At 48.5% G+C, this 18,243-nt stretch overlaps 1 protein-coding gene across 22 annotated transcripts in view; it reads right to left on the reverse strand.

The window, feature by feature from the left end:
• Nucleotides 1–240: 240 nt before the first annotated feature.
• The window catches only part of LOC110528832 (peripheral plasma membrane protein CASK), a 57,105-nt gene continuing 39,102 nt past the window's right edge, over nt 241–18,243 (reverse strand). For 9 of the 22 annotated variants that reach the window (XM_036982531.1, XM_036982530.1, XM_036982533.1 and 6 more), the window contains 17 exons: nt 16,556–16,677; nt 16,268–16,345; nt 16,013–16,093; nt 12,955–13,143; nt 12,802–12,880; nt 12,642–12,727; nt 12,395–12,499; nt 12,234–12,302; nt 12,112–12,147; nt 11,277–11,315; nt 10,645–10,841; nt 10,283–10,398; nt 9,172–9,252; nt 8,984–9,064; nt 4,116–4,318; nt 2,431–2,535; nt 241–2,033 (listed from right to left, as the gene is read on the reverse strand). In XM_036982531.1, the coding sequence (XP_036838426.1) occupies nt 1,857–2,033; nt 2,431–2,535; nt 4,116–4,318; nt 8,984–9,064; nt 9,172–9,252; nt 10,283–10,398; nt 10,645–10,841; nt 11,277–11,315; nt 12,112–12,147; nt 12,234–12,302; nt 12,395–12,499; nt 12,642–12,727; nt 12,802–12,880; nt 12,955–13,143; nt 16,013–16,093; nt 16,268–16,345; nt 16,556–16,677 (1,844 nt within the window). In that variant the 3' untranslated portion in view covers nt 241–1,856. The remainder of the gene's footprint in view (nt 2,034–2,430; nt 2,536–4,115; nt 4,319–8,983; nt 9,065–9,171; nt 9,253–10,282; nt 10,399–10,644; nt 10,842–11,276; nt 11,316–12,111; nt 12,148–12,233; nt 12,303–12,394; nt 12,500–12,641; nt 12,728–12,801; nt 12,881–12,954; nt 13,144–16,012; nt 16,094–16,267; nt 16,346–16,555; nt 16,678–18,243) is intronic. The other 13 variants (XM_036982548.1, XM_036982536.1, XM_036982551.1 and 10 more) reach the window with 11 other exon arrangements.

Here is an 18,243-nt window from a genome sequence, read left to right on the forward strand (position 1 = left end):
CAGATAGACTGCATTCTAGTGGACAATGTCTGACAGTACAGATAGACTGCATTCTAGTGGACAATGTCTGACATCTTGTGGTCAATGGAAGCACTTGCATGACCATAATGTTCAGTTTAAGCAAACTACTTACTGCATTGCATCACACACACAACCACCCATCCACACCTATAGCCACAGTCCACACATAGGGCCAAACCTGTCCACACACACACAAGAGGTGTACACTAGAGACTGTAGGGACTTATATTAGACAGAACCCAAAGGCAGTTTACTTTGTCAACACTTAAAATGAAATATATTTTTTACAAAACAGAAAAGAAAAATAACATTTCATACCGAAGAGCTGCTTGTCGTTTGCAGAGGGAACTTTACACAGGACTTTAAATGGTAACACTTTACTCCAGGCAGAGAGACATAACCCCTACATAACACACTGTCAGAAGCATGACAAAGCAGTTTCTTTTTTTATGCTACGACAGTTCAGACAGGCACTACGCCCTTTTTACGACAGTGCTCATAAGGCGCTATGTCATGTCACCGCAAGTAAAGTGTTATAAAGAGTTTGTCACAATGAGCTCTTTTAGTATTATTATTATACACACACTGGCTCTTGGCATCACTCATATGACTTACGAACCACTGAAACATTTACACACCATAAAAATGCATCTCCTTCCATTGAACTTAAAACAGTAATACTCTTTTAAGACGACACAGTTCTGAAATGGCGGACCTATAGGATTGGACGTCCCACACCGTATCCCCTCCCATTCCCACAACATATCAAATAGGGACAATTTACATACACGGCTCACTCTTATGGGCCTGCAGGACTGGGGGGTGTGCATAGGAGTCAGAGTCTTCTGCCCCAGCCGCATGCAGGGTGACCGTGTTGGATTATGTTGTTTTCTTCCCTTCTCCTGTCCGTCCATCCAGATAAGAGGGATGCCCTCTGGCTTGGACACCTGTGCTTTGGCGGTGACCAAGCACACGCTCTGACCGAGGAGAATCATCACTTTACAGAGAGAAAGAGAGAGAGAAAGAAACAGAGGGGGGAGAGCACCTGTTCTCTCCATTGTGCAAACTGAGATGTAAACAAACAGGGTATGTAGGGAATGAAGAGAGTTCAGGGGGGTGCTCCTTCAACAATTTGATTGACAGATACAGGGACCTATGAAATAAATAAAAGGGATAGGAGGAGGGGTGTTCACTGTGCTTTTCTATTCGCCCAATAGGACGTGGTGTCACTGCGGCAGCGGCGACTGTGCGAGAGGGACCTCCGCTGTCTCTGAGGGGCGGAGCACGAAGAGTATGAGGCAGCCAAGAGGAGTAAGGGGTCAGGAGGTCACACGGCAAGCTTCCGACTGACGACCATAGGAAATGCCTTATACAAAGTAAACAGCAACAAACACCCATCACCATGTGTCACATCTGTCCTCCTCACTATCTCGCCTCAGACAGCTATCGCTGTAACGATACAAAAAGAAATAAGGTAGAAAATGTCCCCCCCCCCTCCATCCCCACCTTCAACTCTAAGAACAGGACCATATTCATTATTTTCTATTATATATATATATGTGTATGTATATGTATACACACACAACATGTGCCTTTGAGGCAGTCGGTAAGGACTGGAGAGGAAGACGACAGAAGTCACTGTTTTTCTTCAGGAGGACTGACTGAGGTTTCAGAGGCGGTATCAGTCCTTTTTCATTCATTTTTTCCTTCATCCACACGGTTTCCACAGAGATGTTCCACAGAGATGCATTGTAAAAGAAAACCGGGGTTTGTTGGGGAATGGGGGACAACAGGGGGACAACAGTCAGAGTTTGGTGTTGGTCTGGGTTCAGGGGTTAATAAACCCAGGACACAGGAACCCACTGAGCGGTGGTACACACCAGGTTCACAGCCTCCTCCAGCAGACGGATGGTGTCGTCAATCTCGTTGTTGATGACGGTCTGGTCGAAGTAATGGGCGTAGGTCTTCTGGAGGCCCTCGGACTCCTTCTGCAGCCGCTGGAGGGAGTCATCCTAAAGGGAGGAGGAGAGGGAAGAAAGAGTCAGAATAACAGGGGAAGAAAATACCCTCCTTCCAGGCATTGTGGGAAGGGTCGAGTCACACAATGGAAAGAAAGATGAAATGGGACTCTGGAAGGATCTTAGTATACTCAAAAACAAACCATTTACACACAAACACAATACACACACCTATAAAAGGAGTGTATATGAGCTAACCTACTTGTACATATCCAGTACTTACAGGCAGTTTCCTGCACCACTTGGGAAGCTTGGGTGCAAGGAGAAAGGCATGCCAAAGAAAAATCAACAGGAATGCAGACAGGACACAGGCAGTGGGATGGACTTTCACCACAGCAAAAACACAACCCAAAACATGACGGACACAGTAGCAGTGTGTGTTGGCCCTAACCTCGTTCATTCCAGGGGTGATGGTGGGAGCTGCGATGAACACAACGTAAGGAGCAAACTCAGCCGTCCTCAACACCTTGAGTGCCTGAAGAGAAACAAGAGATGACTGACAGAAAACTGACCAGTGAGCTACATTTAAAAACTCTCCACAGTATTAATAAACAGGAAGTGTATATTCAACTGGCAGAACATAAACTGAAGAGATGGATGAAGGTTAGGTTAAAGAGAGAGGGTTAGGTTAGAGTTAATGTTTGAGTTAAGGTCAGGTATATTTAGGTTAGATCATTAGATCAGCGTTCCACCATCACTGATTTTCTGCCGGTGGAATATATACTGCTTAATAAATACTGGACACACACACACACACACACACCCACCTCACACAAAGACAACCCCACCCACCCCCACCTCACACACAGACAACCCCACCCACCCCCACCTCACAGACAAACAACCCCACCCCACACAGAGACAACCCCACCCTCCCCCACCTCACATACAAATAACCCCACCCACCCCCATCTCACACACAGACAACGCCGCCCGCCCACCCACCCCCATCCCACACATAGACAACCTCGCCCACCCATCCTCACCTCACACACAGACAACCTCGCCCACCCATCCCCACGTCACACACAGACAACCTCGCCCACCCATCCCCACCTCACACACAGACAACCTCGCCCACCCATCCCCACCACACACAGACAACCTCGCCCACCCATCCCCACCTCACACACAGACAACCTCACCCACCCATCCCCACCTCACACACAGACAACCCCACCCACCCCCACCTCACACACAGACAACCCCACCCACCCCCACCTCACAGACAGACAACCCCTTCCACCCCCACCTCACAGACAAACAACCCCACCCACCCCCACTTCACAGACAAACAACCCCACCCATCCCCACCTCACAGACAAACAACCCCACCCCACACTGACAACCCCACCCCCACCTCAGACAAACAACCCCACCCCAAACACAGACAACCCCACCCATCCCCACCTCACACACAGACAACCCCACACCCACCTCACAGACAAACAACCCCACACACAGACAACCTCACCCACCCATCCCCACCTCACATACAGACAACCTCACCCACCCATCCCCACCTCACACAGACAACCCCGCCCGCCCGCCACCCATCCCCACCTCACACACAGACAACCCCACCCACCCCCACCTCACACACAGACAACCCCGCCCACCCATCCCCACCTCACAGACAACCCCGCCCACCCATCCCCATCTCACACACAGACAACCTCGGCCACCCATCCGCACCTCACACACAGACAACCTCGCCCACCCATCCCCACCTCACACAGACAACCCCGCCCGCCACCCATCCCCACCTCACACAGACAACCCCGCCCGCCACCCACCCCACCTCACACACAGACAACCCCACCCACCTCCACCTCACACACAGACAACCCCGCCCACCCATCCCCACCTCACACATAGACAACCCCACCCAACCATCCCCACCTCACACACAGACAACCCCACCCAACCATCCCCACCTCACACACAGACAACCCCACCCAACCATCCCCACCTCACACACAGACAACCCCACCCAACCATCCCCACCTCACACACAGACAACCCCACCCAACCCCACCTCACACACAGACAACCCCACCTCACACAGACACCTACCTGTGGTTCCACGTCCAGTATGGAGATCATACCCTGCTGGTGGATCTGGCGGATGGTCTCTAGCCGCGTGCCGTACATGGCGTCCTCGTGACTACCGTACTCCAGGTAGTCATTGTTACTGATGTCCTGCATCATCTGGTCATGTGTCACAAAGTAGTAGTTCTTCCCATTCTCCTCGTCCTTCTTTGGAGGTCTGGTTGTGTCTGTGGGGAGGGAGAGAGAGGGGGAATGGGAGGGAGAGAGGGGAAATGGGAGGGAGAGAGAGGGAATGGGAGGGAGAGAGAGAGGGAAAGAGAGGGAGAGAGGGGGAATGGGAGGGAGAGAGGGGGAATGGGAGGGAGAGAGGGGGAATGGGAGGGAGAGAGGGGGAATGGGAGGGAGAGAGAGGGAATGGGAGGGAGAGAGAGGGAATGGGAGGGAGAGAGGGAAAGAGAGGGGGAATGGGAGGGAGAGAGAGAGGGAAAGGCAGGGAGAGAGAGAGGGAAAGGGAGGGAGAGAGGGGGAATGGGAGGCAGAGAGGGGGAATGGGAAGGAGAGAGGGGGAATGGGAGGGAGAGAGGGAGAGAGAGAGGGAAAGGGGGGAGAGAATTAGGGAGGGGTAAGTGATAGAACCTGAATGGAGGTTCCTACACTCAAGTCTTCTCTTAGTGCATAGATGTCCATGTAGTGTTGGTAATGGTAGTAGTGGTAGTAGCGGTAGCAGTGGTAGTAGTGGTAGTGGTAGTAGGGGTAGTAGTGGTAATAGTAGTGGTAGTAGCGGTGGTGGTAGTAGTGGTAGTAGCGGTGGTGGTAGTGGTAGTGGCGGTAGTGGAAGGAGTGGTAGTAGTAGTGGCGGTAGTGGTAGTAGTAGCGGTGGTAGCGGTAGTAGTGGTGGTAGTAGCAGTGGTAGTGGTATTAGTGGTGGTAGTGGTAGTAGTGGTATTAGTGGTGGGGGTGGTAGTAGTGGTGGTGGTGGTAGTAGCGGTAGTAGTAGCGGTAGTAGTGATGGTAGTGGTCGTAGTGATATTAGTTGTGGTAGCAGTATTAGTGGTGGTGGTGGTAGTAGTGGTGGTGGTAGTAGCGGTAGTAGTGGTAGTAGCCGTAGTAGTGGTAATAGTAGTGGTAGTAGCGGTGGTAGTAGCGGTGGTAGTAGTGGTAGTAGCGGTGGTGGTAGTGTTAGTAGTGGTGGTAGTAGTAGTGGCGGTAGTGGTAGTAGTAGTGTTGGTAGCGGTAGTAGTGGTGGTAGTAGCGGTGGTAGTGGTAGTTCGGTGGTAGCAGTGGTAGTAGTGGTGGTAGTAGTGGTGGTAGTAGCGGTGGTGGTGGTAGTAGCGGTGGTAGTAGTGGTAGTAGCGGTGGTAGTGGTGGTATTAGTGGTAGTAGCAGTGGTAGTGGTGGTGGTAGTGGTAGCAGTGGTGGTAGTAGTAGCGGTGGTTGTGGCTGTAGTAATGGTAGTAGCGGTGGTAGTAGTGGTGCTGGTGGTAGCGGTAGTAGTGGTGGTAGTAGTAGTGGTAGTAGCGGTAGTAGTGGTATTAGTGGTAGCGGTAGTAGTGGTATTAGTGGTAGTAGTGGTGGTGGTGGTGGTGGTAGTAGTAGCGGTAGTAGAAGTGGCAGTGGTAGTAGTGATATTAATAGTGGTAGCAGTAGTGGTGGTGGTAGTAGAGGTAGTAGTGGTGGTGGTGGTAGTAGCGGTAGTAGTGGTAGTAGCCGTAGTAGTGGTGATGGTAGTAGTGGTAGTAGCGGTGGTGGTAGTTGTGGTAGTAGCGGTAGTAGTGGTGGTAGTGGTGGTGGTAGTAGCGGTAGTAGTGGTGGTAGTGGTGGTGGTAGTAGCGGTAGTAGTGGTGGTGGTCATAGCGGTGGTAGTGGTAGTAGTTGTGGTGGTTGTAGTAGCGGTAGTAGTGGTGGTGGTAGCGGTAGTAGTGGTGGTGGTAGCGGTAGTAGTGGTGGTGGTAGCGGTAGTGGTAGCGGTGGTAGTGGTGGTGTTAGTAGCGGTAGTAGTGGTGGTAGCGGTAGTAGTGGTATTAGTGGTGGTAGTGGTAGTAGCGGTGGTAGTGGTAGTACTAGCGGTAGTAGTGGTATTAGTGGTAGCGGTAGTAGAGGTATTAGCGGTAGTAGTGGTGGTGGTGGTAGTAGCGGTAGTGGTAGTAGTAGAGGTAGTAGCGGTAGTAGTGGTAGTAGTGGTAGTAGCGGTGGTGGTAGTGGTAGTAGTGGTGGGGGTGGTAATAGTGGTGGTGGTGGTAGTAGTGGTGGTAGTGGTAGTAGTGATATTAGTGGTGGTAGCAGTAGTAGTGGTGGTGGTGGTGGTAGTAGTGGTGGTGGTAGTAGCGGTAGTAGTGGTAGTAGTGGTAGTAGCCGTAGTAGTGGTAATAGTAGTGGTGGTAGTATTGGTAATAGCAGTGGTGGTAGTAGTGGTAGTAGCGGTGGTGGTAGTAGTGGTAGTGGTTGTAGTGGTGGTAGTGGCGGTAGTGGAAGGAGTGGTAGTAGTAGTGGCGGTAGTGGTAGTAGTAGCGGTGGTAGCGGTAGTAGTGGTGGTAGTAGCGGTGGTAGTGTTGGTTGTAGTGGTGGTAATAGCGGTGTTAGCGGTAGTAGTGGTGGGGGTGGTAGTAGAGGTGGTGGTGGAAGTAGCGGTAGTAGTAGCGGTAGTAGTGGTAGTAGCGGTGGTGGTAGTAGTGGTGGTGGTAGTGGTAGTGGCGGTAGTGGAAGGAGTGGTAGTAGTAGTGGCGGTAGTGGTAGTAGTAGCGGTGGTAGTGGTATTAGTGGTGGTAGTGGTAGTAGTGGTATTAGTGGTGGGGGTGGTAGTAGTGGTGGTGGTGGTAGTAGTGGTGGTGGTAGTAGCGGTGGTGGTGGTAGTAGTGGTGGTGGTAGTAGCGGTAGTAGTGGTAGTAGCCGTAGTAGTGGTAATAGTAGTGGTGGTAGAAGTGGTAGTAGCGGTGGTGGTAGTAGTTGTAGTAGCGGTGGTGGTAGTGTTAGTAGTGGTGGTAGTAGTAGTGGCGGTAGTGGTAGTAGTAGTGGTGGTAGTAGCGGTGGTAGTGTTGGTAGTGGTAGTAGTGGTGGTAGTAGCGGTGGTAGTGGTAGTTCGGTGTTAGTAGTGGTAGTAGCGGTGGTAGTGGTGGTGGTAGTGGTAGCAGTGGTGGTAGTAGTAGCGGTGGTTGTGGCTGTAGTAATGGTAGTAGCGGTGGTAGTAGTGGTGGTGGTGGTAGCGGTAGTAGTGGTAGTAGCGGTGGTAGTAGTAGCGACAGTAGTGGTGGTAGTAGTGGTAGTAGTGGTAGTAGTGGTGGTAGTGGTAGTAGTAGCGACAGTAGTGGTGGTAGTAGTGGTAGTAGTGGTAGCAGCGGTGGTAGTGGCAGTAGCGGTAGTAGTGGTAGTAGTGGTGGTAGTAGTAGCGACAGTAGTGGTGGTAGTAGTGGTAGTAGTGGTAGTAGTGGTGGTAGTGGTAGCAGCGGTAGTAGTGGTAGTAGTGGTGGTAGTAGTAGCGACAGTAGTGGTGGTAGTAGTGGTAGTAGTAGTGGTAGTGGTAGCAGCGGTAGTAGTGGTAGTAGTGGTGGTAGTAGTAGCGACAGTAGTGGTGGTAGTAGTGGTAGTAGTGGTAGTAGTGGTGGTAGTGGTAGTAGTAGCGACAGTAGTGGTGGTAGTAGTGGTAGTAGCGGTAGTAGTGGTAGTAGTGGTAGTAGTGGTAGTAGCGGTAGTAGTGGTAGTAGCGGTAGTAGCGGTAGTAGTGGTAGTAGTGGTAGTAGCGGTAGTAGTGGTAGTAGTGGTAGTAGTGGTAGTAGTGGTAGTAGTGGTAGCAGCGGTGGTAGTAGTGGCCGTAGCGGTGGTAGTAGTGGTGGTAGTGATGATAGTGGTAGTAGTAGCGACAGTAGTGGTGGTAGTAGTGGTAGTAGTGGTGGTAGTGGTAGTAGTAGCGACAGTAGTAGTGGTAGTAGTGGTAGTAGTGGTAGCAGCGGTGGTAGTGGTAGTAGTGGCCGTAGCGGTGGTAGTAGTGGTGGTAGTGATGATAGTGGTAGTAGTAGCGACAGTAGTGGTGGTAGTAGTGGTAGTAGTGGTAGTAGTGGTGGTAGTAGTGGTAGTAGTAGCGACAGTAGTGGTGGTAGTAGTGGTAGTAGTGGTAGTAGTGGTAGTAGTGGTAGCAGCGGTGGTAGTGGTGGTAGTGATGATAGTGGTAGTAGCAGCAGTAGTATTGGTAGTAGTGGTGGTAGTGATAGTAGTGGTGGTAGTAGTAGTAGCGGCAGTAGTGGTGGTAGCGGTAGTAGCGGCAGTAGTGGTGGTAGTAGCAGTAGTAGCGGTGGTAGTAGTAGTAGCGGTGGTAGTAGTAGTAGTAGTGGTAGTAGCGGTGGTAGTAGTAGTAGCGGCAGTAGTGGTGGTAGTGGTAGTAGCGGTGGTAGTGGTAGTAGTGGTGGTAGTAGTAGTAGCGGCAGTAGTGGTGGTAGTGGTAGTAGCGGTGGTAGTGGTGGTAGTAGTAGTAGTGGCAGTAGCGGTGGTAGTAGTAGTGGTAGTAGCGGTGGAAGTTGTGGTAGTAGCGGTGGTAGTAGTAGTGGCAGTAGCGGTGGTAGTAGTAGTGGTAGTAGCGGTGGAAGTTGTGGTAGTAGCGGTGGTAGTAGTAGCGGCAGTAGTGGTGGTAATGATGGTAGTAGTGGTAGTAGCGGTGGTAGTGGTAGTAGCGGTGGTAGTAGTGGTAGTAGCGGTGGTAGTAGTGGTCGTAGCGGCAGTGGTGGTGGTAGCGGTGGTAGTAGTGGTCGTAGCGGCAGTTGTGGTGGTAGCGGTAGTGTTGGTAGCAGCGGTGGTAGCGGTGTTAGTGCCGGTAGCGGGGGTAGTGGCGTTAACGGTAGTAGTGGTAGTAGTTGTGGTAGTGGTAGCAGCGGTGGTAGTGGTGGTAGTGGTGGTAGGTCTCTTACGAGGAATGGGATAGGCAAATCGGTCTGGGTGCTTCGTGATAAGCGTGTTCTTGATGTGCCTCCTGCCAACTCCATGGGCCCCTGGGAAGAGAGACACACATAAGACAATGAGACAGAGAAGTTAAATAATGTGTTGTCAACTGTTCCCCTTTAGTTAACACTACCTAAGAACCATCTGTCTAACGTACCCAACAAAACAAGCGTTTTCCTCTTGAATGCAGGCAGTTTGACCACCTCTTCATACGTGACCAGGTCTAGTTGGTCAAACACTGAAACAGAGAAGGTGAAAGGCATTAGAGATGTTCACTGAGAGCCATAGGAATAATGGAACACAGACACAATGGAAGTGGGTCGTCTGTAGTGCACAGCACAGGAAGGTGAATCAAATGAATGGCTTAAATAAAGAATGGATCGCTGAAATAAGTTTACTGATAACAGTGTGAAAAAGATTGCGGTTTGTTTTTGCCATCTAAAGGGCCTACGTGTGATTGGAATTATTTTACATCACAAGTTCAATACTTCAGGTCTGTGAGAGACGGACAAACCAGGACACATAAAACCCAAAACGAGGAAGAACAAATGAAACAGCGAGACAGAAGTTCAAACTGTGGACTGACGTCAAACAAGGAAAATAGCGTGAATAAAGTTGAGGATAGAGGGAGAGAAACGGAGGAGGGCATCGTTGGGCATTATTCAGAGTTACTTACATGCAGCCAAGCCATTGGGTAAGAGACGCATGAAAGATGGACAGAACAGAGGGAAGGAGGGAGGGGAGGGTTAATAGAAGACAAGGTAAATTAAAAACATTACAGTACATAGCTTGGACTCGGAGGCCAGGTTGTTAATGGCAGGAGCGTTAGACATGTAACATTCAGTCAACATTGAGACAACATTTAGAGAGGAGCTCTTTGAGGGAGGAAAGGGGCCTGTTCTGGGGGAAGAACATGCAGCATTAGTCAGATTCAGTTGGAAACCATTCCACAGACAGTACAGTAGTAAGCAGTAAGCTAAGCATTTAGCTCTACAGACTGGGAATGTCTTTATTATACAATAAAAAAATACCACATTCAGAACTGAGACAATATTTTGGCCAGTGAATAAAGCTGCAAGAGAATATCTGGGATATAACATCTGAATGCATCATACAATATAAAATACAACGGAAACATCTGGAACACTTGGAATATCTTATAGCCAACATGTCAAGCCAAACACTTTTACACACACACAGTTCCACAGAATAAAGAATTGGTTTCTGATTGTATTATTAAAGCATGCTGTGTGTGTGTGTGTGTGTACCTGCGTTGTGCTTGGCCAGGTACTTGTCTTTGTACTGTTTCTTCTTCTTGCCAAACCAGGTACAGCTGGCCTGCTGCTCCTGCTTAGTCTTCTCCATGGCTATGCACGCCACACGCCTGGGTATGGGGGTAAAATGTAAGGAAATAAAGATACTTCACTGATTATTCCTAGTTATTTTAATTCTGTGGTAACGGCCCTCAAAACCAAAGACCAGAGATTAAGTCAAATTTCTGCTTAACATTTGGGAAAAGTTCTTCTTGCATTGTAATTTCAATCCACTTCCTGAATTGGAAATGGAATTGGAACGAAAGCACCAACCCTGCTGGGTTTTACAGTATGGGTTCCATGGGTTCTGTCCTCACCACTCCTGTAGTTCTGGTGACGGTATTAGCCCTGCGGTTCCGTTCTTAGTGTTCTCCAGCTTGCCCTGCCACCAGTTGTGGTCGTCCTTACTGATGATCTGGATGATGTCACCCACCCGGAAGCGGATCCCGGCCTCCTTACAGGGAATGAGGTCATCCTTGGCGGGGTCGTACTCAAACTGGGCACGCACGTAGATCTGAGGGAGGAAACCGAGGAATGTGATTGGTCAGGACCGCTGATCTGGGAGGGAATAGGGGGACTGATTGATCAAGCTGGAGGTATGGAGGAAAGAGGTGATTTTGATTGGTCAAGCTCCTGACGAGAGCTGTACGGGACACTGATAGGTCGAAATGGCCACAATCGACACAGTAAACAAGAAGCAAAGAGGCGGAGGAGAGAAGAAGAGTCGGGCGAAAAAGAGAAAGCAAATAAGGCAACATCAAAGAAAGCTTTACCATTTTAATCGTTCTGGTTGCCCCTGATTGGCTACATCTTACACGCAAAGGACCAACCATTTTAATGGAGGGGGAGGGGGATTATGGACGCCAGCTAATGTTGGATCTGCAAGAGCTACAATGAGGGACATACTGCATGGGATCTACTGCTACTTGGATCCACTGAGAGATCTTACCTTGATGGACATTTTGTCCTTGATGACAGGTCTGGAGATCTAGGGGGTTGAGAGCATCACACACACATCATGCAGTAGAAAACATACGGGACATCGACAAAGGACGTGAGAGTGAGTAGGACGGGCTACGAGAGGGAGACAGGCTACGACAGGGAGACAGGCTACGACAGGGAGAATTTGCAATGAGGCCCTTTATCTACTTCTCCACAGTCATGGATATCATATGAAGAAAGTTGGAGGTATTTTTGTGCGCCAATGCTAACTAGCATTAGCGCAATGACGAAGTCTAAAGTCAATGCGCTGGCGACTGTCTGGATAGGTCGGGGGACTCTTTCTGCAGACACACATGAACAAAAAAACGTGAAAAACTTGTTAGCAACTGCGCTAGCGCTAGTTAGCAACTTCCTTCAAACTGCATGCAGAGACATATAAATGGTATCCACAAGTTCCACTGATTCTGGGGCAGTAGTTAAAGGGCCTCATTGCCAAAATCACGAAGTATCCCTTTAATACATGCAGGGGTTATTTAAGATGACATGGATCCAAATTATGTTTAACACACACACACACACACACACACAGACGTACACACACACACACACACACACACAGATGTACACACACACACACACACAGACATGTACACACACACACACAGACATGTACACACACACACACACAGACATGTACACACACACAGACATGTACACACACATGCGAGTCCACACACACAAAAACAAGCAAATGGTGTCCCTGGTCTAGACAAAGCCATGTGAGGAGTCAGACATCAGAGAAGAGAGGGAGTAGAGGAGTCAGGGAAGTCTATAGCTCTCACCTGTCGTCCTTTAGGCTGGATGGTAGAGGGCAGATCCTACAAGCACACACAGAGTTAACACACATCTAATACAGCACAATAGATTCATCTGACAGAAGCGATATCGAGCCACAGCTCCTCACCAGGATGGAGCTAGTGACACTAGCATGGCCGTTCGCTGGCGACTGTCTGGATAGGTCGGGGGACTCTTTCTGCAGACACACATGAACAAAAAAACGTGAAAAACATCCCAACAAAAAATGACTTATAACTGAAGAATAGAACGCTTCTTTACCTCATTTACCTGATTTTCTAGAGACACAAGAGAATCGGTCCATACCTCGCAAGACATGGACTGTGACCGGTAGCTGGGTACGATCTTAAAGGTAACACTCCCTCGCATTTCCCTCTGTGGGGACACAACATTATCATCAAATGATCACAACCAATAAGAGCCTTCCACTGATACACACGTACTGTAGTACTGTGTAAAGACAAAACTAGCTGATTGGACAATGGTGAGAATGAGAGAATCTGATTGGACAACACACCAGCATCTTCTGGAGCTGTTCTACGGTCTGATTGGCAACGCTGATCCCGTTGATCTCTCTGATCTCATCGCCGACATGCAGCGTACCTACAAGAAGACAGAGGGTGAATGTGGGTCTGTTTGTGGTCAGGTGTACGGCATATTCCAAAAGTGTACTGTACCTTGTCTGTGGATCATTCCTCCGTGCATGATACGGGCCACGATGCAGTGGTTCAGATCGTTCATCTTCAGAGTGATGCCCTGAAGAGGTCAAGGGTGAAATGTCAAATAGGAAGAGTAAATGTGTGTGGTCGGTGTTTGTGTGTGTGTCGTACCATAGGTTCGTCAGTGTTCTTCTGGAACTGAACCAGGCGTACTCGAGTCACGTTCTCCAGGTCCATGTCCCCATTGGTGCTCTCAGGAGAGTCTCCGTTCAGGTAGGGTGAGGTGGGCGGGGGGGTCACCCTCAGAGCCTCGTCACTGTACACCTCATGGGCCACCACGTCATGGGTCTGGAGCAAGGCCTACACACACACACACACAATAAGACACACCCTCACACAGACATGTACAGCAGACAATGAGTGTGTAATATGGCCTTTTAAACAACAGGGGGCACACAAGGCACTAACTAAATTCACACTGTATTATTGGTCACACTTGGCTTATTGTAAGTGTAACAGTGTTAGCTGGTTTCTACTGAAGACGTATTTGCTTGGTCTTCCTAAATGAAAAATGAGTGACTAAAGGACTGTGTAAACTACTATGGGTCTACACAAAAAGACTTGTATCCAGATGGGATATACGTTCTTTATTTATTTTGTTATCTTGGTCACCAGGGAAGGGGGACCCCCCCTTCTTTATATCCAGGCCACTGTGTCAGTCTGTAGGCTGAGCGAAAAGCAGAGGGCTCTAGCATTGAGATGTCAGTACAGAAACACCCTGTGGGTCAGGGACTAAGGTAAGAGGATGGAGAACCAAACACAACTCAGCTTTAAAAAGGTGCACTATGCACAAATCATTTCCTGGTTGCTAAAGGTCGAATAGTTTGCCTAATTTCAGTTTATGTGACAAAACAAGAAAGTTTAGTGTAGAGAATCATTGTACCACCTAAACCACTGAAATATAATTTACACCAAAAATGTCTGTTTGAAGCTGGTGTAAAAAAACTAAAGTAAAAGATGCAAACACAAAACTTCACAGCGGGAAGCATAGAAATAGTGCACATAGAACAGATGTAACGCTTCTTAGACTTGCTTTCAATGAGAATGACAGATCTATAACTAACATTTCTATGTGAATTTGGTCAGGTCGCCCAAAAGTGACATATTTCAGCTTAAACTGTAACAGACAAGCACAGATCTTTCTGCCATTGAAATCCTTGGGTGGGCCACCAAATAATTTTTTAGGGTCGCCTAAGTCCAAATACATTTTCGTGATGGTAAAAGCTTTTAGACTTAAAACAGATAAAGTATTTAGAAAAGGTAATGCACCAATATATTTTTACACTGTAATCTTTTAAGAACTAATGATAACCAAAATAAAAGCTAGATAGTCAGGAAGAATGGAAAATTCAAAAAACAATTAATTTAGCAGTATAGAACACAGCATCAGCCATGGCAAAATGCATAGAATTGCAGGGAATTCGCTTTAAAACTGCTAAATGTTCTCAGCTCCATGGAACAATTGGTAGAATTGCAGGAAATTGGCTTAAAAACGCAAAACTCTCTCTACCTGACACCAGAGAAGAGATGGAGAGAGAACAGAGAGAGAAAGATTAGGAAAACTCTCTCTACCTGACACCAGAGAAGAGATGGAGAACAGAGAGAGAAAGATTAGGAAAACTCTCTCTACCTGACACCAGAGAAGAGATGGAGAACAGAGAGAGAAAGATTAGGAAAACTCTCTCTACCTGACACCAGAGAAGAGATGGAGAACAGAGAGAGAAAGATTAGGAAAACTCTCTCTACCTGACACCAGAGAAGAGCTGGAGAGAGAACAGAGAGAGAAAGATTAGGAAAACTCTCTCTACCTGACACCAGAGAAGAGATGGAGAGAGAACAGAGAGAGAAAGATTAGGAAAACTCTCTCTACCTGACACCAGAGAAGAGATGGAGAGAGAACAGAGAGAGAAAGATTAGGAAAACTCTCTCTACCTGACACCAGAGAAGAGATGGAGAGAGAACAGAGAGAGAAAGATTAGGAAAACTCTCTCTACCTGACACCAGAGAAGAGATGGAGAGAGAACAGAGAGAGAAAGATTAGGAAAACTCTCTCTACCTGACACCAGAGAAGAGATGGAGAGAGAACAGAGAGAGAAAGATTAGGAAAACTCTCTCTACCTGACACCAGAGAAGAGATGGAGAGAGAACAGAGAGAGAAAGATTAGGAAAACTCTCTCTACCTGACACCAGAGAAGAGATGGAGAGAGAACAGAGAGAGAAAGATTAGGAAAACTCTCTCTACCTGACACCAGAGAAGAGATGGAGAGAGAACAGAGAGAGAAAGATTAGGAAAACTCTCTCTACCTGACACCAGAGAAGAGATGGAGAGAGAACAGAGAGAGAAAGATTAGGAAAACTCTCTCTACCTGACACCAGAGAAGAGATGGAGAGAGAACAGAGAGAGAAAGATTAGGAAAACTCTCTCTACCTGACACCAGAGAAGAGATGGAGAGAGAACAGAGAGAGAAAGATTAGGAAAACTCTCTCTACCTGACACCAGAGAAGAGATGGAGAGAGAACAGAGAGAGAAAGATTAGGAAAACTCTCTCTACCTGACACCAGAGAAGAGATGGAGAGAGAACAGAGAGAGAAAGATTAGGAAAACTCTCTCTACCTGACACCAGAGAAGAGATGGAGAGAGAACAGAGAGAGAAAGATTAGGAAAACTCTCTCTACCTGACACCAGAGAAGAGATGGAGAGAGAACAGAGAGAGAAAGATTAGGAAAACTCTCTCTACCTGACACCAGAGAAGAGATGGAGAGAGAACAGAGAGAGAAAGATTAGGAAAACTCTCTCTACCTGACACCAGAGAAGAGATAGAGAGAGAACAGAGAGATAAATATTAGGAAAACTCTCTCTACCTGACACCAGAGAAGAGATGGAGAGAACAGAGAGAGAAAGATTAGGAAAAGCAGAGGGAGCTTTTTTTACTCTGTTCTTTTGTTGGCAGTAACAGCTAGGGCTGGGTGGGCGGAGCAGGATGTCTGCAGCCTCACTAGCCCCACCCATAACCCTGGCTGCTACACCTGACCTCCCCTCAGTCTTGCTAATCTAACAGATTACTCCCTCTCTACCTGGGGTCTATAGTGGACAAACTAAGGAGCTTGACCCAGTCATGATCATTTGTTTACACACACACACACAGAGAGCGCGATGGAGATGGCCCACCATGAAGTGTGGCTGTGTGAGGATCCTCCGGAGTTCCTTGGCCTCCATGTTGTCAGGGTAACAGGAGATTGTCTCCAGTACCTACAGGATAAGAGGAGGGAGAGGAAGTACTGTATCATATAAGAGCATCAACACTTAATACAAAACATTAACAAACCCCCAAACACTAACCAAAACAACAAGATAAAGTATTTAACAAGCGCTAGTCCCAGAAGAAAAGGTGTCCCACCTTGATGCCGTGACCAGGCCACTCACCTCTTTGGCTCTCTGTACTCCATCACTGGGAGGGTTCCTGATCTGAGGAGACGACCTGGTGTTGATCTGGTCATAGAGCTGCAACACCAGGGGGAGACAGCCATTATTATTCACTCATCTTTTACATATCCCTCCTCACATACCGCTTTTTGTATTAAATGTTGCTTTAGCATTTTCATTCCCAAAGGATTTTCCCAATGAATAATGTGGTGTGTCTGAGCTCTTTACTTGTGTCAAAGTGCCACCTAGTGGACTTGACCTGAACCTGCGTGTGTGTAGCCCACTCACGTCCAGCAGTGTGTGTAGGTGTTGGTCCTGGAAGACGCTGTGTAAGAAGTCCAGATCTTTCTCACTGCAGTCGGTCAGAGCATGAATCTCCTCCAGGCTGTCCAGCACCTGGGACACTGCCCCTACACACACACACACACAACCACAGGTTATAACATATACACACGCAAACACACACCAATTGTAAGCAGCCAGTACCATAAAAACACAAACATTTAGATTTAACACACACAAAAAACACACAACAAGGACAAACACATTTACAGACACCGCACACACACACACACGCACACACACACAGAGACACCGCGCACACATACACACAGAGACACTACGCACACACACAAAGAGTGCGCACACACACAGAGACAGAGCGCGCACACACACACACACAGAGAGAGACAGCGCACGCGCACACACACACACACAGAGACAGCGTGCACACACAGAGACAGCACACACACACACAGAAAACACACACACACAAAGACACTACACACACACAAAGACACAACACACAGAGAAAGTGCGCGCTTACACACACACAGACAGAGCAAGCACACACACACACACACACAGAGACAACGCGTGCACACACACAGACAGCGCGCACACACACAGACAGCGCGCACACACACAGACACACACAGAGACAGAGCACACACACACACACACACAGACAGCGCACACACACACACACACAGCGTGCACACACACACACACACATAGACAGACAGCGCACACACAGACAGCGTGCACACACACACACAAACTGCGTGCACACACACACACACACACAGAGAGACAGCGCGCGCACACACAGAGAGACAACGCGCGCACACACACAGCGACAGCACGCACACACACACACACACACACAGACACCGCACACAGACACTGCACACACACACAGAGACACCGCATACACACACAGTAGACACCGCACACACACACACACAGACACACTGCCCCTACACACACACACAGGTTATAACATATACACACGCAAACACACACCAATTGTAAGCAGCCAGTACCATAAAAACACAAACATTTAGATTTAACACACACAAAAAACACACAACAAGGACAAACACATTTACAGACACCGCACACACACACACACGCACACACACACAGAGACACCGCGCACACACACACAGGAACACAGAACACACACACACAGGAACACCGCACACACAAACACAGAGACACCGCGCACACATACACACAGAGACACTACGCACACACACAGAGACAGAGCGTGCACACACACACACACAGAAAGAGACAGCGCACGCGCACACACACACACACACACAGAGTCAGCACGCACACACAGAGACAGCACACACACACACAGAAAACACACACACACACAAAGACACTACACACACACACAAAGACACAACACACAGAGAAAGTGCGCGCTTACACACACACAGACAGAGCAAGCACACACACACACACACACAGACAGACACAGCGCACGCACACACACACACACAGAGACAACGCGTGCACACACACAGACAGCGCGCACACACACAGACAGCGCGCACACACACAGCGTGCACACACACACACACACACACACATAGACAGACAGCGCACACACAGACAGCGTGCACACACACACACAAACTGCGTGCACACACACACACACACACAGAGAGACAGCGCGCGCA

This window comes from Oncorhynchus mykiss, chromosome 7 (genome assembly GCF_013265735.2).
Source record: "Oncorhynchus mykiss isolate Arlee chromosome 7, USDA_OmykA_1.1, whole genome shotgun sequence".
NCBI classification, from domain to species: domain Eukaryota; kingdom Metazoa; phylum Chordata; class Actinopteri; order Salmoniformes; family Salmonidae; genus Oncorhynchus; species Oncorhynchus mykiss.